Source organism: Ranitomeya variabilis, chromosome 1, assembly GCF_051348905.1.
Source record: "Ranitomeya variabilis isolate aRanVar5 chromosome 1, aRanVar5.hap1, whole genome shotgun sequence".
NCBI classification, from domain to species: domain Eukaryota; kingdom Metazoa; phylum Chordata; class Amphibia; order Anura; family Dendrobatidae; genus Ranitomeya; species Ranitomeya variabilis.
The window spans coordinates 799,262,834-799,287,933 of NC_135232.1; the positions used below are offsets into that span (position 1 = coordinate 799,262,834).

The window sequence follows — 25,100 nt, forward strand, 5'->3', positions numbered from 1 at the left end:
CTGCAGGCTAATAGCTTTTTTTTCTCCATATGACAGTTTACCTTTAAAGAGGATTTTTTACCAAATGTGGCCTGTATAGCATGACACATGATGTAGGAGTTGCTGCAGAGCAGAATTAAAGTTAACTCATTAGCTGCCAAATACTTTAATTGCTAATATGTCCACAACCACCATTACATCGTGTGTCCAGTTCAACATGAAAAAAAAAAAAATCCTTAAAAACAAAAAACAAACAAACCTGGAACAGCTGGGAAATAAACCAGCAATTAAAAGTTTCCATTTATTTTACAACAGTCTCAGTGATTTGGAAATGACATTGATCACAAATATCGAGGCACAAATCTGATAATCGGTATATGTCTGGGGAGGGAATGCAGGACAGATATCCGATATCTTCAGGACTGGCAATAGTGGACTGGTGGCAAACTGGCTCCTGATAACTGGAGCTACAGACGCTAGATGTGTTCCCCTATGCTATGGTATGGAGAGACCACAGTGCTGTACATTTCTTTATACTGCAGCTCAGCTCCCTTTGAACAGAAAGATCTAAGCGGCAAGACCCAATCGTGAGTGTGGGCATGTGGTTCCAACTGCATACACTCAATTTCTGGTGTCTAACAGCAGGCATCAGTGGGGGTGCTGGGAGTCAGACACTAATGTCTATTGCTCTTTTAAAAAGGAGGAACTGCCATGAACGCAATATCCTTTTTAAATAAAAATGTATATATAGCTTGTTGGTTAAGGAAAAAAAATTCTTATGAAGGGATTAAATAAGAAGCTGAACTTAAGACCATTAAAAAAAAAAAGTCTTAATCCCATCATTTCTTCCCCTGTGCAGCTTCCAGAGACCCTCCACCCCTTCTCCCATACCAGGGCTGAAGGGAAAGTCAGCCAAAATGTATGGATTTTCTAAATTCTGGCTTAAAATTAGAAACAGGACCTTTCAAATTTTTTTATATTGAGCTTGACACTATGTAAGTGGCTGAAGCATGGAATAAGACTTTGCTAATGTTGCACTCCATACTCTTAATATATACTTACCTTGAAATGTCTTCACATCCTGTTCCGTCCAGATGTGTCCGGATCCCAGAATTCAAAGCGGCGGAAGTTCACTGACTGCCATATTGGGACACCCAAGTGATGGGTGTATCAATATGGAAACTGCTAGTGGTACCAGACTCTTGCGCTGTACCACCAGCGGAACACAGTCACACCACACACTGTATACGCCACACGCAGCCTCTTGCACGGTATCACCAGCGGAACACCGTCGCGAACACGGCCGCCGGGATCAGCCGAATGATTCACTGACCACCGCCATCTTTGTACAGGAGGAGCGCATGCGCAGTTTTTATGTGACCGCCACTATCTGTCTGCACAAAGATGGCGGCGGTCTGATTTACTGCGCCTGTGCGAAGTCCGCGCAAGCGCAGTGAATCATTTGGCTGATCCCGGCGGCACATGCGCAACATGTCTACAGGCAGAGGAAGCCAGTTAAACTAAAGGGGTCTTCCCACGAATGAAAGTTCATTTTAAAAACTGTCTGACCGTGTACGGAGCTTACCACATCTCCAGGGCAGGGGAGGAAGCAAAAGACAATACCGACATTACAGCAGGGGATCACAGTGGATTCATTTTGTCAGGTAAAATATTTCACTGAAATTTTAAACAATATTTTACCTCAAAATGTATCCTCTGCAATCTCCTGCTGTAATGTCAGTATTGTCTTTTGCTTCCTCTCCTGCGCAGGAGCTGTGGTATGTTCTGTACACAGTCAGACAGGTCAAAGAAGAGATGACATGAGAGGAGAAGAAAAAAAAAAAAAAAAAAAAAAAAAAAAGCACAGGGGTGAGAGACAGCTCAAACGGGACAGCACATGAGGGGAGAACAGCACAGGAAGGAGAGTGACAGCAGACAAGGGGGATAGCACATGGGGTAGACAGGTCAAAGAAGAGAGTACAGACAGGAGAAATCAGCACATGGAGAGAGCAGATAGGTGGGTGAACACATTGGGGGGGGGGGGGGGGGGGGGAAAGATTCTCAACGCTGCAAAGCCTGCCCCACCGTGACATTACCGCCCTCCCGATGCCATAGCATCGGGCCTCAGTCTAGTATAAATATAAATATTAATTTGGCTCCTTACGAGTTAACACACCCACTTGGACATAACCGCTATTGCTTCCTTCCCCTAGGGTGTGCACTTCAGCCTCCTCTATGGTGCTGACCAATCACAAGCAGGCAGCATAGACATGCAAAACCACTTGTGTCATGTCATCATTGTCACATAATGATCACCTAACGATACACATCTCAGCTACTGCAGAACCTTGTATACATACTGTAACCAAGATTCTGCTGCAAAATTATGTCAGTGAATCAATGTTCACTCCTATTCCCCAGGCCATCAGCACACACTGCACTGTTCTATTCCCTTCATTTAATTTCTACCGATCACTTTTGTAGAGAGCATCGAATAGACTTTCATATACACCTATGATTATCTGTCCTGTGTAGTGTATGGAGACCGCCTCAATTTTTTGTTTTTAATTTTTCCTCTAGTACAGAAAAATAAACCGCAGAGTCAGATTTTAATTAGTGTTTTTGATCCAGACTGCACAGCTTCTACACATTTTAATGTTGAAAACACATTTCCCTTGTGTATTGGAACTAGACCAAAAAAAAACCCCAAAAAAAACAAACAAACAAACTGCAAACTGGACATAATTTCACGCTAAACCCCCCCCAAAAAATGGGCTGGACAAAATGGTTAGCACCTCCCCAAAATTATGGGTAAATAACGGTTTCAAGCATATGATGCTAGTTCAAACTCATCTGTGACAAGTAACATATTGGCCACACCTGAAACCAGATTAAAAGGGGAGAAGTTGACTCCAATCTTTGCGCCAAAGTAATCATGAAGAGCAGAGCCCTGTGAGAACCAAAATTGTTTAACTATACCAACCATCTCATGATTGCAACTCCATCTCCAAAAATCTATGTTCCTTTGGCCAAGGTGCACAACGTAATCAAGAGGTTTACAACCCATGGCACGGTAGCTAATCTCTGTAGATGTGAACGAAAGGGGAAAAAAAAATAAAAACCACTGATGAATGGTTGCAATGCATGGTAGTCTGGATGGTGGATAAGCAGCCCCAATAAAGTTCCAAATAAATTCAAGCTGTCCTGAAGGCTCAGGGTGCATCAGCGCCAGTGTGAACTATCCATCGACATGTGACTAATATGAAATGCTATGGCAGGAGACAAAAAGGAGTGCCCCACTAATGACAGACATAAAAAGAACTAGATTGCAGTTAGCTGAAGTGTATGACAAAGCCAAAATCCTTTGGGGAAAGCGTCTTATGGATAGAGGAGACCAAGATAGAGTTTTTGGTAAAAGCACATCATTCTATAGTTTACCGAAAACTGAATGATGCCTACAAAGAAAACACCACAATATCTACAGTCAGATATGGTGGAGGTTCAAAGATGTTCTGGGGTTGTTTTGCTGCCTCTAGGTGCCATGAGTGTGCAAGGCATCATGAAATCTGAATATTAAAGGACTTTGGGTCACAATGTAGTGGCCAGTGTCAGGAAACTTGGTTTTGCGCCCTAGGTCTTCCAACAGGACACTGACCCTAAAACACACTTCAAGAAGCATCCAGAAATGGATGGAAACAAAGTGCCGGAGAGTTCTGAAGTGGCCAGCAATGGGTCAGGACTAAAGGTACCTTCACACGAAACGACTTTGTAACGATATCGCTAGCGATCCGTGACGTTGCAGCGTCCTGGATAGCGATATCGTTTAGTTTGACACGCAGCAGCGATCAGGATCCTGCTGTGATGTCGCTGGTCACTGAATAAAGTTCAGAACTTTATTTGGTCGTCCGATCGCTGTGTATCGTTGTGTTTGACAGCAAAAGCAACGATACCAGCGATATTTTACACTGGTAACCAGGGTAAACATCGGGTTACTAAGCGCAGGGCCGCGCTTAGTAACCCGATGTTTACCCTGGTTACCAGTGTAAAATGTAAAAAAAAAACAAAACAGTACATACTCACATTCGCATCCCCCGCCGTCTGCTTCCCACACTGACTGAGCGCCGCAAAGTGAAAGTGAAAGCACAGCACAACGGTGACGTCACCGCTGTGCCCTGCTACTGCCGGCGCTCAGTCAGTCAGTCAGTGCAGGAAGCGGACGCCGGGGGACGCGAAAGTAAGTATGTGCTGTTTGGTTTTTTTTACATTTTACGCTGGTAACCAGGGTAAACATCGGGTTACTAAGCGCGGCCCTGCGCTTAGTAACCCTATGTTTACCCTGGTTACCCAGGGACCTCGGCATCGTTGGTGGCTGGAGAGCGGTCTGTGTGACAGCTCTCCAGCGATCAAACAGCGACGCTGCAGCGATTGGCATCGTTGTCGCTATCGCTGCAGCGTCGTTTCGTGTGAAGGTACCTTTAATTTCATTGAACACCCGTGGAGAGATCTTAAAATTTCTATTGGGAAAAGGCACCAAACATGAGACCTGGAGCAGTAGACTGGTCCAAAATTCCAGTTGAGAGGCGTAAGAAGCTTATCGATGGTTATAGGAAGCCGATTGATTGCAGTAATTTTATTCCAAGAGTACAACAAGTCATTAAGTTGTAGGTGCCAACAATTTGTGATTTAAGTGTGAAATTAATGGCCAATTTGCCTCCCCCACACCACTTTGTTGTTCCAATACACAAAAAGGGAACAAATGTGTAATTACAATAATTTTCTGGGAGAAATACTTAATTTTCTTGAACAATTTCAAGGGTGCCAACACCGTATATATTAACATACATTTAAGTTTTCCATCTTGGAAAGAACATACCGGAATGCTGTAAGCTCCACTTTGTCATGTTCATTGTGAGCCAGGTCTGGAATTAATGCGAGGTGAGAGATCTGTGTAGCCGCCCATCCAAACTGGAAGATGACAATGAAAGGGATGAAGTATATCAAGTCAACCCACTGCGGTGTATTTTCTGTACAACCCAAACATGGGTTGAAGATGAAGGGAAATGAGATAAGAACACTCAATGTCCCTGCAAAGAAAAATAAGCTTCAGTTAGGAAGGAAACAAAATACATCAAAAGTAGTTTAAAATCCAAAAACTAAAACCACTGAAAGGTGCAGTGAACCTGGTCAGTATTAGTAACCATGCCATTTTTTGCCTTGCATTGGTTTTCATATCCAAATGTGTATTAATATATCGGAATTAACAGTTTTCCCAGCTAGTATGTTGTAGATAGGACCGTGCAACTGTATGATGTGAACACAATGGCCTTTTCGGGAAGTCAATGGGCAGAATTCTAGAATTTACCATTGCAGACAATTAAACTTACATTGCAATGTGTTGAGTCACTACACGAGATCATATTAGTAAGAAACCTACATCTATCAGTTCCTCATTCATGTTCTTACTCTGGCTGAAAAAATTCTAAATGTAAAAAAAAAAAAAAAAAAAAAAAAAAAAAAAAAAATGAAATAATAACCAACATCAGTATTGCCTTGTTTATTTCTGGCCATTATACTAACTTGATGACTGCTCGCATGGCTCACTTTCCATCCTGCTCCTATTTTTTTTTTTTTGGCTCATTCAAAGTGGCTGAAGGCGGATTTTTTACATTCCTCACAAGTAACATCAATCATTCTGGAAAGACAGCGTTTGGCTGAACGATAGATCGCTGTCAGTTGAACAAATGTGTATGGGGGCTCTTAGACCCCGATTACACACTAAGGCTATGTGCACACGTTCAGGTTCTTGCAGAAATTTCCTGAGCAAAACCGGACATTTTCTGCAAGAAATCCGCATGCGTTTTTTTAATGCTTTTTTTGCGCGTTTGTGAAGCTTCTCCCCCCCCGAAGCTTCCCAATGCATTAAATAGCGGGAAAAACGCGAAAATCCGCAAAATTAATGAACATGCTGCGTTTCTTACAGCGATGCGTTTTTTTCCATGGGGAAAAAAAAAGCATCGTGTGCACAAAAATTGCGGAATGCATAATGTATGCGTTTTTTAATGCGTTTTTATAGCGAAGAAAAAACTTGAAAAATCCGCAACGTGCGCCTACAGCCCAATAGGCATCCTAATGTTATATTAACTCCTTCGCCCTGAAGCCTGTTTTCACCTTCCTGATCAATTTTTACAGTTCTGACCACTGTCACTTTATAAAGTTAACTCTGGAACGCTTCAACGGATCTCAGCGATTATGAGAATGTTCTCTCGTGACATTGTACTTCATGATAGTGGCAAAATTTGATATGACTTGGGTTTATTTGTGGAAAAAAAAACCAAAAAAAAAAAAAAAAAAAAAAAAAAACACACACACCCCAGAAGTTTGGCGAAAATGTCAAAAATGTTACAATTTTCAAACTTAATTTGTATGCCCTTTAATCAGAGTCATATTGCACAAAACCGTCAATGACTAACATTTCCCACATGTCTACTTTACATCAGCACAAATTTTGAAAAATATTTTGTTAGTAAGATAAGGGTTAAAAGTTGACCAGCGATTTCTCATTTTCGCAACAAATTAGCAAATTTTTTTTTTTTTTTTTTTTTAAGGGACACCTCACATTTGAAGTGACTGAGGGGCCTGTATGACAAAAAAAAAACAGACAAAAAAACAAAAACCCACCATTCTAAAAACTGCACCCCTCAAGGTACTCAAAACAACATTCAAGAAGTTTATTAACCCTTCTGGTACTTCACAGGAATTTTTGTAATGTGGAAGGAGCGAACATTTACTTATCCTTCACTAATTACGCAAGTTGTCTCTTCAGAGAGACAGAGCTAGCACTATAGTGCACACCGAAAAGGTGATGGAGAGAGATGATATACAAGTGCGTCATGGGTTCCGGAAAAACCCAGCTACCGGGTAAGTAACCTTGGTGTTTTCCCTTCCCCCATAACGGCACACCCGGGGGACTTTTGTATAATGAAACCTTTGGGAGGGACCACCGCTTGAAGTGCCCTTCTACCAAAGGTTAGGTTAGAAGAGGAGGAAAGGTCTAGCCGGTAGTGTTTGAAAAAGGTTGAGGACCAGGTAGCGGCCTCGCAAATATGGTCAATCGATACCTCAGCTTTCTCTGCCCAGGAGGTAGCCACGGCTCTGGTGGAGTGAGCCTTGATGCCATCAGGAACCGGAGTGCCACTTGCAGAATAGGATAGACTAATGGCCTCCCTGATCCATCTAGCAATGTTACTTTTAGCTAACCCACACCCTTTTTTACTACCCCGAAAGGCTACAAATAGGGTTTGGTCTTTCCTCCACTGACTAGTCATGGTCATGTATTGTAACATAGATCGTACATTTAACATATGGAACTTTTGTTCCCCTGGATTTTTAGGATTACTACAAAACGATGGTAAAGTAAAGTAAAGTAATCTCCTGACTCCTATGGAATTTTAGGACCACCATGGGGAGATAAGCCGGGTCTGGTCTTAGAATTATCCTGTCGTCAAAAACCTGAGTATAAGGAGGGCATACCGTCAGAGCTTGTAAATCACCTACCCTATGGGCCAATGTTAGGGCTACCAGTAGGACTGTTTTCAGGGTGAGTAATTAAGGTGACAACTCCAGCAATGACTCAAAAGGGTCTTTTGTTAAGGCTAAGACTAAATTTAGATCCCGAGGAGGAATTTTTGGGATAATAACCAGCCTAGACCTGCCACAGGATTTTATGAATCGTGAAATCCACCTATTTGATGCTAGGTTGCAGTTGTATAGGGCCCCCAAGGCTGAAACTTGAACCTTAAGGGTGCTAGTTGCTAATCCGAGTTGCAACCCTGCCTGCAGGAACTCTAGGATGGGTCCCACTGGAGCTACATCCCCCAACGGTTCACCCAGGAAGTCAAGAAACTTTTTTCACGTCCTACCGTAGATTCTAGATGTTACAGGCTTTCTGCTTTTCAAAAGGGTGGAGACTAACCCTTGTGAGAATCCTTGGCGACTGAGTAACGCCCTCTCAAATTCCAGGCTGCCAGATGGAAGCCCTTCACCTGAGAGTGGGTCACTGGTTCCTGGGTTAACAGGTCCGGAACTTCTGGCAGAATCCATGGGTCTGTTAATGACATCTGCCTTAGAAGGGAGAACTATGGCCTTCTTGGCCAGAATGGAGCTATGAGCATTATTTTTGCTCGGTCTGCTCTGATCTTCCAGACTACTTTGGAATCATCACTATCGGGGGGGGAATGCGTAGGCCAGAGAGAACTTCCATGGTATTAGCAGGGCATCTACTGCAAAAGAATGTTCTCTTGGGTTTAGGGAGCAAAATTTTTTGACTTTGTTGAGTGAGGTGGCAAATAAGTCTATTTCTGGTGTACCCCAGGCTTGTATTTGTTGGAACACCTCTGGGTTCAAAGGACCATTCCCCCTGTCTCAGACCTCTGCGACTCAGGAAGTCTGCCTGTGTTTTCTACACCCCTTAGGTGTAATGCTGTGAGGGACGACAGGTGTTCTGCCAACTGGAAAAGTAGATTTGACACCTCCATGAGGCCCTGGGACATCGTCCCCCCTTGATGATTGATATGAGCCACCACTGCTCGATTGTCCATCATGATTCGAGTATGGCGGCCCTGGAGCAAGGGGAGAAAATATGTTTCAAGGCCTTTTCCACTGCCCATAGTTCTTTTTCGGTTGAGCCATGATTCCTTTCTTGGAAGGACCAGGTTCCTTGTACTGAATGAGACCTCAGATGAGCCCCCCAACCTATACCGCTTGTGTAGGCCGTGATGAGGTCTTCGACCGGTTTCTGCCACTGGACCCCCATTGTGAGATGTTCCCTCACAGTCCACCAAATTTGGGAATCTCAAAGACATAGATTTCCTTCCAAATGCCCTCTTAACAGTTTCTGAGCTGACAACTTCCCACTGCAGTTGTCTCAGGTGAAATTGCACCCATACTATAGCCGGAATGCATGACGTTAATGAGCCTAGTAGGGACATTGCTTTTCTTAGGGTCATCCCTGGCTGATGTATTGCTGTACTGGTCAAGTTGATTATTTTGGCTACTTTGTTCTCCGGAAGGAGGCAGAGCTGACACTCGGAGTTCAGTATTAATCCTAGGAAGGATTGCACTTTTACTGGAACTAACTTTGGGGATATTTATTATCCATCCCAGCTCTATTTAAGTTGATGTTACAACTGTTACTTGATAGGAGCAATGGGTCTCCGTCCTCCCTACCACAATGAAGTTGTCCAGGACAATCACTACATCCCAGGATCGGAGGTATGACATTACAAATACAATCACCTTGGTGAAGACCCTGGGAGCTGTGGACAGGCCGAATGGAAGGGCTGTTTATTGGTAATGCTTCACTTAGTTTTGTATGTAGAGCGCTACTCAAGTATTTCCGATACTCCTGATGTATTGGGATATGATAATATGCATCTTTTAAGTCTACTACTGCCATGAAGCAGTGAGGGAACAGAAGTTTTGTGGTTGTGTTGATGGACTCCATCTTGAAGGAATAGTTCTCTACTGATTGATTGAGCTTTCTTAGATTGACTATGGTTCTCCAGGAGCCATCTGGTTTTAGTATCAGAAAGAGGGGGGGGGGGGGGGTAAAATCCCCTTCCTTCTTCCCAAGCCAGAACTTCTTGCAAGACATTTTTGTGAACAAGTCTAAGGACTTCTGTTTCCAGAGCAGATTGCTCCTGCTGGGACTTCCTCCGGGGGAGTTATTACAAAATTGTGCCTGGGTGGACGGATGAATTTTATATTTAGGCCATCTTTGATAATGTTTAAAAGCCAGGTGCTCGGGGAGATGTTGATCCAGGCCGGAAAGAAGAGGGAGAGCCTTCCTCCAACCTCTGATGTAACATTTTTCGGGGGGGGGGGGGGGGGATTTTTTTGCTGATGTAGAGGGCTCTTTAAAGATAAAAGGTGATCGAGCTATATGTTCAAAGTCCCAATTTCTCCTATCTCCTGGGGGACGACCTCTGTTAAATCTTCTCCTCCGAAATAAAGGTTTTTTGGGATCTCTAGAGAAACTTGGAAAGGCTTTCTTTTTTATCTCCTGAATGTTCCAAATCTCTTCTAGCTTTTTTCCAAAGAGGAATTGACCGTCACATGGGATGGAGCAGTTTATGTTTAGACGGCAAATCCCCCGGACAACCTTTAAGCCATAGGGCTCTCCTTGCCGCATTGGACAAGCCCACTGCTCTAGCTGTTAATCTTGCAGAATCCAGGTTTTTTCCCCCCCATTCGTTCGATCAATGCTTTGATTCCTGCATTGACCGGAAACGTAAGTTTCCTTTTTTCTTCTAACCAAACATGACATCCTCAAGTGACCTAGGTGTCTTTTCCTCTTTAAGACCCATTGCAGACCTGACCGCTTTGACTAGTTTTTCTACATCCTCAGTTGGAAAACATGGTCGACCCCCTGTATCACTGTCTTAGGAGGAATCTGAGGACTGGATAGAGGCGGAGGAGGTAGAGGGAGACCGGGATGATTTATGACTCTCCTGTTTCTGAGAGGCATCCGAATCCTTGCGGCTTTTCCTCCCTGTTTAAGGGCCAGTTTTAAAAGGAGCCTTTTAACTCTGCCTGTATTATGGCTTTAAAGGGCACCCTGTCACCCCGTTTTTTGAAGATGAGCTAAAAATACCGTTAAATAGGGGCAGAGCTGGGCGTTACATTAGTGTCTTTGTGTGCCTTTATAACCTACCTAAGCTGCCGAAATACCTTTGTAAAGTCGCCGTTTTCTGCTGTCACTCACGCTGGTCTGGTCATATGGGTGTGGTGACAGCGCTGTTTCTCCCCCAGAAACCTGCTCATCATTACGTTGGTGGCGTAGTGGTGTGCGCATGTCCAAAGCGAAGATCCACTGCCCAGGAGATTCAAAACAGCGCGGTCTTCGCTATTCGCAGTTTACCGGTGGGCGCGGCCATCTTTCCTGTGGCCGCACGTGCGCAGATGGAGCGCTCTGCTGCCCGGGGCTTCAGGAAAATGGCCGCCGCGATCTCCATCTGCGCACGCGCGGAATCCCGCGGCCATTTTCCTGAAGCCCCGGGCAGCAGAGCGCTCCATCTGCGCACGCGCGGCCACAGGAAAGATGGCCGCGCCCACCGGTAAACGGCTAATAGCGAAGACTGCGCTGTTTTGAATCTCCTGGGCAGTGGATCTTTGCTTTGGACATGCGCACACCACTACGCCACCAACGGAATGATGAGCCTGATCTGGGGGAGAAACAGCGCTGTCACCACGCCCATATGACCAGACCAGCGTGAGTGACAGCAGAAAACGGCGACTTTACAAAGGTATTTCGGCAGCTTAGGTAGGTTATAAAGGCACACAAAGACACTAATGTAACGCCCAGCTCTGCCCCTATTTAACGCTATTTTTAGCTCATCTTCAAAAAATGGGGTGACAGGTTCCCTTTAAGGCTAGTGGCAAAATTAGGGGTCTCATCCTGTATAGTTTTATTAATGCAGTCAGCGCAGAGGTCCTTCTGCCACTGAACTGCAAGCGGAACTTTACAAAGGGCACATTCTCGGTTCTTTGTTTTGCCGCTAGATTTCCTCGACCCCTAGTGATCAATCAGAAAAAATGGACCCTGTTACCATAAGGGTGACATTAACGTAGATCACTCACCACCGCTGACAGTAAAGGGGACCGGTTTCGGAGGCTGGACAGATGCAGGTGCAGCGACCCTTCTGGACGCCAAAGAGTCTTGCCGGACAGGACGACTGCTGCTCCTACCACTTGAGCGGCTGCTCTTGGTATGCTGGTGGCTTGGCAAGGCATCTGGCGAGAGCTCCTGATGCGGCGGCTGCTGCTGCTCCTGTTGCCCCACTTCCATGATGAAGCTTTTGGGCATGAGCACGTCTTCTGTGGTCATCCTCCTTTTATGGGGGATCCACTGCACTCCCTGCCTCCTCCGTTCCCCAATGGTGGCCCCTCCACTCCTATGCCACGGAGTCCTTTTCCACTGGCCGGCGTTTTCTTCATGGGCGCCGCCATCTTGGATCCGGCGCCCGCCTCCAACATCACGCCCATTCCCAGAGTGCCTTGCGCGTGACGTCAGACCCGGAAGCGGCTGCCGCACCTAGACGCCGGCAGAGAGGAGGGCGGCGTGGCAGCCACGGAAGGAGCCTGGCTATCCGACCGCACGGATGCCAACTCAGACGCAGAGCCCTGCGGACGGCGCATCCAGAACCCAAACACCGACGAACAGGCACTGCCTGTTCTTCCACGCCAGGATGGGTACTGGGTAAGTGGAAACTTCTCCGCCGTGTTCAGCACGAGGGTCCCTGTCAGGACAGGAAACCCAACTGAAGAGACAGAGGTACCGCCCTTTATTTTCAGTAGGGTTTCCTGTCCTGACTGAGCGGATCCCCTCTCAGGTGTGCCGTCATGGGGGGGGGGGGGGGGGGGGGGGGAAGGGAAATTCTACTGTTTGGGCGTACAGCAGGGCTCGGAAGAGAGGGGGCGCCATTTCACTTTCTGAATGTAAAATTTGCTTGCAAAATTAGCTGACACCATGTCATGTTTGATGCACCCCTGATGTGCCCAAACAGTGGAAACCCCCAACAAGTGACAACATTTTGGAAACTAGACCCATTTGGGAACTTATCTAGATGTGTATTGAGCACCTTGAACCCCCAGGTGCTTCACAGAAGTTTAGATTGTAGAGCCGTGGTAAGAAAAAAAAAAAAAAAACCCACAGACTACATTTTCCCGCAAATTGTTTTTTTTTTTTTAAACTCCAAATTGTGTGTTTTCACAAGGGTAAGATGAGAAAATGGACCCCAAAGTTTGCTGTGCGATTGCTCCAGAGTTCACGGATATATACCCCATATGTGGTCGAAAACTACTTTTGAGGCACAGTGCAAAGCTCAGAGGCTGGCGTCACACAATACGGTCCGTTTTTTACGGCCGTAATACGCAGAAAAGTCCCCAAAATAGTGATCCGTATGGCATCCGTACTGCGATATTTTCTCGCAGGCTTGCAAAACCAACATCGAATGGATTTATGTGCTCAAGTGTTATTTAAATTTATATATATATATATATATATATATATATATATATATATATATATATATATATATATATATATATATATATATATATATATAATAGCAGCGCTTTTATATAATGTTAGTAGTGTGTATGTGCAAAATTTGGCCACTGTAGCTGCTAAAATAAAGGGTTAAATCGCGGAAAAAATTGGCATGGGAGCCAGAGTGGTAAAGCCAGTGACTGAGGGTAGATATTAATAGCCTAGAGAGGGTCCATGGTTATTGGCCCCCCTGGCTAAAAACATCTGCCCCTAGCCACCCCAGAAAAGGCACATCTGGAAGATGTGCCTATTCTGGCACTTGGCCACTCTTCCCACTCCCGTGTAGCTGTGGGATATGGGGTAATGAAGGGTTAATGTCACCTTGCTATTGTAAGGTGACATTAAGCCAGGTTAATAATGGAGAGGCGTCAATTACGACACCTATCAATTATTAATCCAATAGTACGAAATGGTTAAGAAAACACACACATTATTGCAAAGTATTTTAATGAAATAAAGACATGTTGTTGAAATATTTTATTAGACTCTTAATCCACCTGAAGACCATCGTCCTGAAACAGTAAAAAAAAACCAAACAATATTCCATACCTTCCGTCGTTATGTCCCACGATGTAAATCCATCTGAAGGGGTTAAATCATTTTACAGCCAGGAGCTGTGCTAATGCACTCGCTCCTGCCTGTAAAACCCCGGGTACTGAATGGAAAGCAGGGTGATCTGTAGTTACCTTGAGTCGCGGTGAGGCGCCCTCTGCTGGATGTCCTCATATGAACTCGAGCGTGGGAACTTTTCCAAGGCTCCAGTTCATGAGGACATCCAGCAGAGGGCGCCTCACCGCAACTCAAGGCAACTACAGGTCATTCCCCTGCAATCCATTCATTCCCAGGGGTTTTACAGGCACGAGCACTGCTTTAGCAGAGCTCCTGGCTGTAAAATGATTTAACCCCTTCAGATGGATTTACTTCGTGGGACTTGACCTGAGTGACGGAAGGTATGAGATTGTTTTTTTATTTTTCCTTTGTTACAGAACGAGGGTCTTCAGGTGGATTACCAGTATAATAAATTACAACAACAACCTGTGTCTTTATTTCATTAAAGGACTTTGTAATAATGTGTGTTTTCTTAACCATTTAGTACTATTGGATTAATAATGGATAGGTGTCATAATTGACGCCTCTCCATTATTAACCTGGCTTAATGTCACCTTACAATAGCAAGGTGACATTAACTCTTCATTAGCCCATATTCCACAGCTACACGGGAGTGTGGAGAGGCCAAGTGCCAGAATAGGAGCACGCCTTTTCTGGGGTGGCTGGGGGCAGATGTTTGTTTATACCGCCCCTATTGGACAAACAATCAGTAGAAAAAAAAAAATCAGGTTCCTCTCATCATGTTCTCATACACTTTATGCAGTTAAAAGCACTCTGTCTGTACTGCTACATACTTAGGCTGTTAACTGGTTCATGCAGCTTTACATGAACACCCGAGCCTTACACTATGGCTGTTCCAAATAACTAGAGCAATTGTTACCATCCACCTCTCGTGTCTCCCCTCTTCCTCATAGTTTGTAAGCTTGCGAGCAGGGCCCTCATTCCTCCTGGTATCTGTTTTGAACTGTGATTTCTGTTATACTGTAATGTCTATTGTCTGTACAAGTCCCCTCTATAAATTGTAAAGCGCTGCGGAATAAATAATAATAATTATTATTATTTTGTAGCCGGGGGGGGCGCCAATAACCATGGACCCTCTCTAGGCTGTTAATATCTGCCCTCAGTCACTGGCTTTACCACTCTGGCGGAGAAAATTGCGCGGGAGCCCACGCCAATTTTTCGGCCATTTAACCCTTTATTTTACAAGCTACAGCGCCCAAATTTTGCACACACACACCACTAAGGCTACGTTCACATTTGCGTTGTGCGCCGCAGCGTCGGCGCCGCAGCGCACAACGCAAACAAAAACGCAGCAAAACGCATGCACAACGCTGCGTTTTGCGCCGCATGCGTCGTTTTTTTCATTGAATTTGGACGCAGCAAAAATGCAACTTGCTGCGTCCTCTGCGCCTGGACGCGGGCGCCGCAGCGACGCATGCGGCGCAAAACGCAAGTGCGCCGCATGTCCATGCGCCCCCATGTTAAATATAGGGGCGCATGACGCATGCGGCGCCGCTGCGGCGCCCGACGCTGCGGCGCTGGCCGCAAATGTGAACGTAGCCTAACATTAGTAGTGTGGAATATGCAAAAAAAAAAGGGGATATGAGATGGTTTACTGTACGTAAACCATGTCTCATATCCTGTCGGGTTTGTGAAGAAATGAAAAGCCGTCAATTGAATTACCGGCTTTTCTATATAACACAGCTGCGTATTTCTCGCAAGTCACACTGCTGGTCCGTGTGTAATCCGTATTTTTCTCGCCCCCATAGACTTTCATTGGCGATTTTTTTGCGCAATACGGTGACAAACGCAGCATGCTGCGATTTTCTACGGCCGTAGAAGACCGTATAATACGGATCCGTAAAATACGGCTGATAGGAGCTGGGCCATAGAGAATCATTGGGCCGTGTGTTATGCGTATTTTACGGATGTATTTTCTGCGCTCATACGTCCGTAGAACTCGCCAGTGTGACGCCGGCCAGAAGGGAAGTAGCGCCATATTACAGTACAGATTTTGCTGCACTTGTTTGAAGGGGCCATGTCACATTTGCAGAGCCTCTAAAATGGTGCCAACACAGCAGAACAAAAGTGACACCATTTTACAAACTAAACCCCTCAATGAATTCATGTAGGGGTGCAGTGATTATACTGACACCACATGTGTCACAAACTTTTATACCATTGGGCAGTGAAGAAAAATAAATTTCCATTTTTACCACCAAGATTGTGGTAGCCCCAAATTTTACATTTTCATACTGGGAAACTGGTACAAATGGCACAAAGATTTGTTCCACAATTTCGAATGAATGTAGAAATGCCCTATATGTGGATGTACTGTACTGCTTAGCCAAACGGACAGACTTTGGAGGAGGCGGAGCGGACCACTATTTGCCTCCTGGAGCGCAGATTTTCCTAGACTAGTTTGCAGACTCTATATAGAGCCCCTAATTGCTAGAAGAGCAGAATCCCCCCTCAAGTGACACCATTTTGGAAACTATCCCCTTGGGGAATTTATCTACAGGTGTATTGATGATTTTGACTCCATGGGTGTTTTCCCAAAAACAAGCAGCAGTAGATGTTGCCAGGTGGAAATAGCAAACTGCCGGTGTAGTGACCAGTACATTATTCCCAGCTCATGCTTCTGAAGACACACCCGTAAGTTAGGCGAGCTCTCATCACTACAGAAATGTCAAACATGTGGGAGATAAATATGGTTTAGGCACACTGGGGCTCATTTGAATTTGGGAGCAAAGAATTTGCCAAGTTTCTTTGGGTTGGGGAGGAGCCATTTAGCTTTTCCAGAGCCTTTGTGCTACCAGTAACGTGCAATCCCTCACATTTCCGTTAACAGATGACAGACCTGAGTGGGGACTTGCTTTTTTGTGGACTGAATTGAAGCTTTTATTGAGAACATTTTACATAACGTTTGGAATCACAGTTATTCGGCGCTCTACGCTTAGATTTACTTTGGGGTTTCCATCTAAATCTCTGAGTAACTTGATTCAGGTGAAACCCCCAAGGGAGTCACTATAATGAGGCAGCAGAGTTACTCTGGACTCCGCGTCTGGCCTCTGTTCAGGAGTGTCCTTTTCAAAAGTGCACAAAACTGTGGCTGATGGCACTTTTATGCAATCCTAAAAAGACAGTCGATCACAGGTATGATGGCGTCCACAGTGCCTCCATCTGCCACATAGGGAATCTTCCACCAGAGGTTCCATCTGAATCATGAATTTCAGAGATTTACACAGAAACCCTGGTGCAAGCGCAGAGCGTAAATGTGCACTGAGCCTTACTGCTATCTTTGGGAGGCAGAATGAATAAAAAAAATATAAAAAAAAAACAGCATGTGAAGATTTTTTTTTTTTACGCCTTTTCTTGTGCGGTATAAGTGATTAAGTGACTTTATTCTTTGGGTCGGTGTGATTACAGAGATACCAGATTTATATCGGGTTTATGTTTGGCTGCTGTCACACACTAAAAGACGCTTTTTATTGCGAAAACTAGTTTTTGCATCACCATATTTTGGCCGACAGTCATGTTATGGCTTTTTTTTGCAGGACAAGGTGACTATTGGTACCATTTTCAGATACATGACATTTTTTGATCGCTTTCTATTCAGATTTTTGGGAAACAAAATGAACAAAAATCAGCAATTCAGGAATTGCTTTTTGTTTTTATTTTTTAACATTGTCTTATCCTGGGACATCACTGTATTCCATCAGATCACTTATCTGATGTTCTGGAATGCATCGGCACTGCAGAACATCGGAGAAGTGACTCAAGCAGGGAAGGAGGAGTCTCAGGTTTCTGCTCTCTGCAGGCACTGGGAGGCCACCTTCCCTGAAGGACCCCGCAGCTATCTTGTGGCTGGGGTCTCCATGGAGACCATCAGTACAACGCGATCCAGAAACCTCCCATAGGCAGGGATATAGAAAGGGCCTGAATATCACAAACTCTCCTGGCTGAAGTTAATGCTACTAGCAGGGCTGTTTTGAAGGAAAGAACCTTAAGACTATGTGCACACATTGAGTATTTGCTTGCGGAAATTTCTGAATCTCTTGGCAGGAAAAATGCACGTTTTGTGCAGAATTAAGGCTTTTTTTAGCTAAATCAAGATATTTAAAAAAAAAAAAAGTTGTGATGTGATTTCTTGGTTCCACACCACTTTTTTCATGCTGATGCAGTAGCATCTGGGTAATGGGATTAGGGCTTGGTGTCAGCAGAGGTCATTGACACCTAGCTCTAGGCTTAGTAATGAAAAGGTGTCAGCCAGACACCGTCATTACCAAGCCGATAAGTAAACAAACACTCACCAGCCCATGTAGGTGCATTAACAGAACTAAAGTACATAGGTTGTAACAAGACAGCAACTGTTTATTTTAACCCCTTAACCCACAAGGGTGGATTGCATGTTAATGACCAAGCCAATTTTTACAATTCTGACCACTGTTCTTTTATGAGGTAATAACCTCTACTACACATGACAGGTGCTTTCAATACACCAGGATGCCGTTCGGTCTGCAGGGAACCCCAGCTATTTTTCAGAGGACCATGGACCAGATCCTAGCCTCTCACAAACAAAGTACCCCGCCGCTTATCTGGACGACATCGTGATCTTCAGCCCGAATTGGGGTAAGTCACCTGCAGAAAGTCTAGGATGCACTGAAGGAGGAAGGGTTTATCATAAACCCAAAGTGCGCCATTGAGAAAGAGGTTAAATACTTGGGCTACAGCATCAGAAAGGGGCACAATAAAGCCGCAAGAAAATAGAGGCAAAACTGGCCACAACCGGTCTCCAAGAAAACCGGTTTGGGTGTTTTTGTGGGATACTATAGGCTAATTATCCTGAATTTCACCATGATAGCCACCCTCCGACTGATCTTAAGGGCAAGAAGGTCAATAGCCAAATTGTTCTTTGAAGCAGAGATGGGGTTCAAGAGTTGAAGCTTGCCCTATGCAAAGAGCCGGTCTTGGTGGCACCCAACTTCACTAGTTTGTGAACCAGAAGGACGCCTCTGAGGTCTGTTTGGAGCGTTATCTCAGGAAATAGATGGGGATGAACATCCAGTTCAATAGGAAACTACTGTGAAAAGAACTATGCGATCATAGAGAAAGGGTGCTTGGCCATCAAATGGGCAATTGACATGCTGAGGTACTGCCGGTTAGGCTGGAAGTTCAGGCTAGTAGCAGATCATGCACCCCTGAGATGGATGAGGGAAAGGAAGGGGGAAAAGGCCTTGGTGATTAGAGCAATGGAGTGCTAGAAACAGTCTAGTTTTCACGTTGAGCACAGGTCCAGAAAACTACAGATGCCTTGGATAGACTTCCCTGTTTAGTTAGTAAAGGTGCAAAAACAGTGTTCCTTTGTCTACCTCTGTGTGCAGCCGAGTGAGCCAATCTACCACAAATGAATAAATATCCAACTAGGACACGTGAACAGCCCTATATGTTTTATCTGTGAAAGCCCATGGATAGAGCACATATGTGCAACATTGACATTTGAATGAAGGTTTAAGCTACACTGAGCTCTTTCCATAACTTTTACACTATTTCTGTAACTAAAACCCATACAGGTGAATCGTACAGCTCACTTGGCTGCTTCTGGAGTCATGACAATTGTAACTGGTGCATACAGTTATTGGAATACATACATGTTATAGGTTATCAGAAAATTACGTTTTAGGGTGCCAACTATCTGGAGTTGATGCGGGTTGGCTGCTGCGTACTTATGCAGCGCCAAACCGGCATTGGTCAGATGTTACAGCATAGTGGGTGGGATTAAGAAATCCCATGTCCACTATGAGTCCATGGACAGGTGGTGCGTCTCTACAGTCAATTTCTCTATTAAGTAGGGAGTGCTAAATTGAGCCTAGTGGCCATATCGAAGAATATAGATTTAATCAATAGGTCATTTTCTGATTACACATGTCCTTAAATGAGTTGCAGTTTTTAATTAGTGATCTCTTCATAACTGGAAACAGAAGTTAAACTTTAGTGACAGGCTACTACCCTTAAACTTGGTTTACAAGATTCATCCTGCCTGAAAGAAAGGCACCATGAATCTGGGATGTCCATAGGGAGAGGAGAGAAGGTGCAATGAGGCTCCGATTTATGCTGCCCGAGTCTAGTGCCAAGTAACAGGAATGTGACAGCAAAAGCTCCAATTATATGTTACAAATCTTTTTCAATGTAATCGGGGAGGGGAAATGGCTAGAATGCAAGACCAGCAAAAATACACCCCAGTTAGATATTTAACACAAATGCTCTAGGCAAAGGTCAGTACTGTCCAGGAAGGGGGGGGTTATTCTACAGGAAGACGTTGTCGGTGTTTCTGGGACTCTAATGCAGCAAGTGAGGGCCGAAATGACGCGGTATGGACAATTCTACATGCCATTCATAGCCTTGCGACCTCGGCTAAGGCTGAAAACTCCAGAACATCTCGCTTAATTGGTGAGGATGTTACAAAATAGATAACCAACAACTGCTGCTGAGTGGTCAAAACATTGCCTGAAAAAGAGGAAAGCTGAACTGTCAAGCAATTTCTATACATTATGCAAAGTGTTCAACCTTGTTTTGGCCTACAACTGCTACAGCTCCTTTTGAGATGCATTATACATTAGCTGCAGTACCCAGGAATGGCCACCAGTGTACTGAGCCATGATGTCCTGCTCAACTAGACATACGGGGGGACGAGAGAGAGAATGCGCTAAACTACTGATTTTTTTGTTGAATACCTATCCATTAGACAACCAGTCCTAGACACCCATAAAAAAAATAAATAAGTAAAAATCTAGGGCTGCACAACAGCTGTAAACCCTAAAATAGTGGGAAGTTTTGTGCTTCATGGTTTTCATTTTAGAAGAAGTGTTGGGTTAGCCCCACAGCTACAAGTAGTGTCATTTTACCAGGTGACAGGTTCCCTTTACCTGTACTGTATGCTCGATGCACCCCCATATCCAGCTGGCCCAAGTACATAGTCTGGTCCTGCTGATGTGAGGTGGTGTGATCGCTAGAATGCCAGGTGTCCTATGAGATTTCAGGGTACACAGGCATGCAGCCAGCAATATCATGGTATTAGAAGAGTGAAAAACTGTCAAAATGATACAGTATCACTGCCAAATAAGAAAAGATTGAGCATCATTGACTCCCCTCATTTCAAAACAGCATTGAGTTTTGGACATCTAGCGGCACAAGCTGAAATCCTTGACTTGTTTTTCGCTTCCTTCTGAACATCTGGCCCAAACGAAGCTTCAGATCGTTATTACTGCATCAGATATATGAAGATTACCGAAGGCCCATGTCTGTCCGCCTGAGATAAAACAGGCAAGAGCTAGTTTCACAATACAAAGCCCAATATACCACGTCAACTTCCTATTATATAACTGACGGCAGAAACCATGTCACATGCCCCCTCCATACAAAGCCACATTTCCTCTGTCGCCTCCTGCTAGCGGCTCTGGTGTTACATATGACAATTAACACTTCTACACAAAGTTGGTTAATGTTTGCAGGTCCTGGTCTAACCACTTTGCCCAATGTGATAGAACTAAAAATCAGGGTTCCTCATCACCAGTCCTACAAGTCACGATTTGCGGAAATCCTAAAAGGTAACACCCATGGCAATTTATGAGGACAACAATTCCAAGGCACTTGGCAAGGGGGGGGGGGGGGAACCTAGTAAACTAAAGTTGAGAAACACTGAACTGCCACAGTTACCTGGATCCCTTCAAGAACTTTATCTAAAGTGCTTTGCACTCTAGATAATTGTCAATTTCGGTCCATTTTCATAGTACAAAACCCTGTGTGACCTATAGAAGCCTATGGTGCCACCTTATCCCATGCATGTTTATGCAACAGATGGGAAGACCGGTTGCTTCCCCTTTATTGCATGGTTTTCTGTTAAGTCAAAATCCAACATGTCCAATCCCTAGTTCTCCCCCAATATCTGCAGTTGAGCGTCAGGAGGCCCACCACACAGTAAGGCAGGGGCTACAGGCAACATATGATGCACGGCAGCAGTACCTCTCAGACACGTCGTGGGACCAAAAACCATTTGAGCAACTTACATCAGTTTCTAAGATCTTTGATTTATCTGTGAAAATGTTGCATGTGACTTGCATTGACTGGAGACCAAAATCCACCACATTTGGAGACATGCGGCTGCTGCAGCTCGCAATCCAGGACTATAGCAGGTCAGCACAGCCAATGTTGCCATTTGCCACTGACTGAGCTCTCACGGTGCAGCCCTAGCCTAAACCTGTGTGCACACTAAGGTCATGTTCACATTACGTCATTATTTCCCTTTAGAAGAGATGTTAGGAACTTCACCCAATGTACAATATACAAGGGCAAAACCTGCAATCTGAACAAAATCTAAAAACCGTGGGCATCTTACCTACATCCTTGTGTACTCAACTATTTGTCAAAGGGATAAATGACATGCTCCTTTATAGGCTGCAGAATTCTAAGAAAATATTAAGTGACAGTTTAGATAACAGTCTGGGTCATTACATGGTATTTATCAGTGTGCTGCGTGGCCAGGAGCCATGGATCCAAGCTACATCACTTGCTGCAGAACTTCATGGAGGACTCCGCGTGGCACACCACTGCCCGGCAAACACCAGAAGAAACTCCACCTTAGAACTCGGGAGTGTTGGGGTTATTTTGCCTATACGAGAGTTTATAAATATGCTGGATCCAATTTGTCACCCATTTTTTGGGACTCAACTTGTGAGAAACGGAGGTCTGTATGTCTGTCTCAAAGATAGGACGTGTACCTTCTATATAGTCAGATCTCTTCACATGTCCGTATAGCTTGTGGAGCGAGTGGTCTGCACCAAGATAGGAGACAAACTGTCAGACAAGCCATGGCTCAAACTCACCAATGCAGGTCTATGGGTCCACGAAACCAGCAAATGTGTAGCACAATATTAAAGTGTTCTGTACTTTTAGTCCTTTATTTTACCCACCTATATAGCGCCATTCTATCCGCAGTGGACAATCGCTGTCCCCTATGGGGCTCACAATCTAAATTCCCCATCAGTATGTCTTTGGAATGTGGGAGGAAACCCACGCAAACACGGGGAGAACATACAAACTCCTTGGTGGGATTTGAACCTCGGACCTTAGCGCTGTCGTGCTAACCACTGAGCCACCGTGCTACCCTTTTTAGCTTTTAGTAACCACTTTCGGCTTTGAGAGCCGTGAATGGGTAAAATAAGTGACCTGACCATTCTTCTGGCATCTTCCACTTGGAAGCCGCTCAAGAGAACAAAGACACATGTCAGCAAAAACAGCGATCAGTAAGCTGACTAGATGGGTAGAGTCATCGAAAAGACCGCCTGCACACACTGATGGGGGCCATTGGGGTCTGAGTGAGCACTTATAGCTTTACTATAATACAGCATTCATTTTTCTTGCAAATAAACACAGTAGTGACGAATGTAAGCCACAGACAGGAGACCCAGGCGGCCGGCCGAATGAGGCCACGTAATGGACCTGATGAGGGGGCGCCTGGATCCCATAACCCCAGTAATAAGCCCACCATCAGTGGGACACGCCTGGAAGATCAGATTGGGGCTGACCGTGCCGGTTCGGCCACTTCCATAGCTGGCCAGTAGTCACCCATGATCTGACCCTATAGGAGCCCCACAGATCGTACACGGTGCCCACCATCCTTAGGAACTCCTAGGACAAGTATGTGGGGCTGTCATTACTGCCCACCTTCCCTCCATCATGCCACACACCTACCGATTAGATGCCAGGATTTCCTGCGCCCATAGGACCGAATGACAGAGTGCCGATCCGACTCGTAGCCAACCAGGGGCGTGCAGATGCCATCGGCCACCTGCCCAACCAGCAGGAGGAGCCCGGCGTAGAACGAGTCGACTCCCAGCACCGAGTGAAAGTAGACCAAGAAATAGGTGAACCACATGGAGGCGCACAGGTCGTTGAGGTAGTGGCCGGTGGCATAGCTCAGCTTCTGGCGCAGGCTCAGGGTGGGCGCAGCGTCTGCCATGCCGGCGGGCTATGTGGGCACTGCCAGGGACAAGCTTCCAGCCTCTGCTATCACACACGGGCCGCCATGCTCCACACTGTCCTGCTCAGCTGCAGCCAGCCATTGCGGTCCCCTCCGCCACCATATGTGCCGGGATGCACATCTCCAGGCTGCCACCACAGCGCCGCGTTATATTCCGGGTTCTAATCCCCTAGCGAGGCCGCGGACCAATCACAGACGCATATGCCCTGATCCCAGGAAGATTGACAGCCTATTCACCAATCAGGAGAGCGCTAGAGGCCGAGCCTGGTTACCGCTTACTCCCGCCCCTCGCCCAAAACTTGTGACTGAATTCCCGGTTAACCCGTTCCTTGCCAGCGTGTGGTAACTACTTGGTGGCTCTAGTGAGTAGTGACGCAATTTGTGAGGCAACAGAAGTTTCTGACCCAAGAGCAGGAAATATTAGGGCGCATTACTCAGACGGGTGGTGCCAGCAGGTGGCGGAGTCAGGGTTTAGGAAACAAATTATTACTAAAGATGGCAATTATTGGTTTAGTCAAGCAAGCGCCTGTGTGATGAAATCAGACGTCTTCATTGACGCGTTTTAGGTCAGACACATGGAATTCAGGGCCGGACTGGCCATCTGGCAAATGCCCGAAGGGCCTGTCCAGCTGTGAGCTGCCTTGTGTGCTATGCTGCCAACAGTGATGGCGTCCTCAGCATCCCAATACTGTTCACACTTATGACTGAGCCATAGGCTCTGCCACTTACCCCTGCGGCCACCAGACTATAGGGTACTGTCGGGGGTGACCATAATAATTTATATGGGCCTGTGAGGTGAACCACCATACTATATAGGGGGATGTGAGGTGAACCGCCATAATAATTTATACGGGCCTGTGAGGTGAACCACCATACTATATAGGGGGATGTGAGGTGAACCATCATACTATATAGGGGGATGTGAGGTGAACCATCATACTATATAGGGGGATGTGAGGTGAACCATCATACTATATAGGGGGATGTGAGGTGAACCATCATACTATATAGGGGGATGTGAGGTGAACCATCATACTATATAGGGGGATGTGAGGTGAACCATCATACTATATAGGGGGATGTGAGGTGAACCGCCATACTATATAGGGGGATGTGAGGTGAACCATCATACTATATAGGGGGATGTGAGGTGAACCATCATACTATATAGGGGGATGTGAGGTGAACCATCATACTATATAGGGGGATGTGAGGTGAACCATCATACTATATAGGGGGATGTGAGGTGAACCATCATACTATATAGGGGGATGTGAGGTGAACCATCATACTATATAGGGGGATGTGAGGTGAACCATCATACTATATAGGGGGATGTGAGGTGAACCATCATACTATATAGGA

The 25,100-nt window shown here is 45.3% G+C and overlaps 1 protein-coding gene across 1 annotated transcript in view; it reads right to left on the bottom strand.

Annotated features, from left to right (window-relative positions):
• The window catches only part of MFSD12 (major facilitator superfamily domain containing 12), a 96,720-nt gene extending 72,814 nt beyond the window's left edge, over positions 1-23,906 (bottom strand). Inside the window, exons 1-2 of the mRNA XM_077273830.1 lie at positions 23,447-23,906; positions 4,853-5,063 (exon numbers count right to left, since the gene is read on the bottom strand). Coding sequence (XP_077129945.1) covers positions 4,853-5,063; positions 23,447-23,714 — 479 coding nt within the window. The 5' untranslated portion in view covers positions 23,715-23,906. The remainder of the gene's footprint in view (positions 1-4,852; positions 5,064-23,446) is intronic.
• Positions 23,907-25,100: the final 1,194 nt, after the last annotated feature.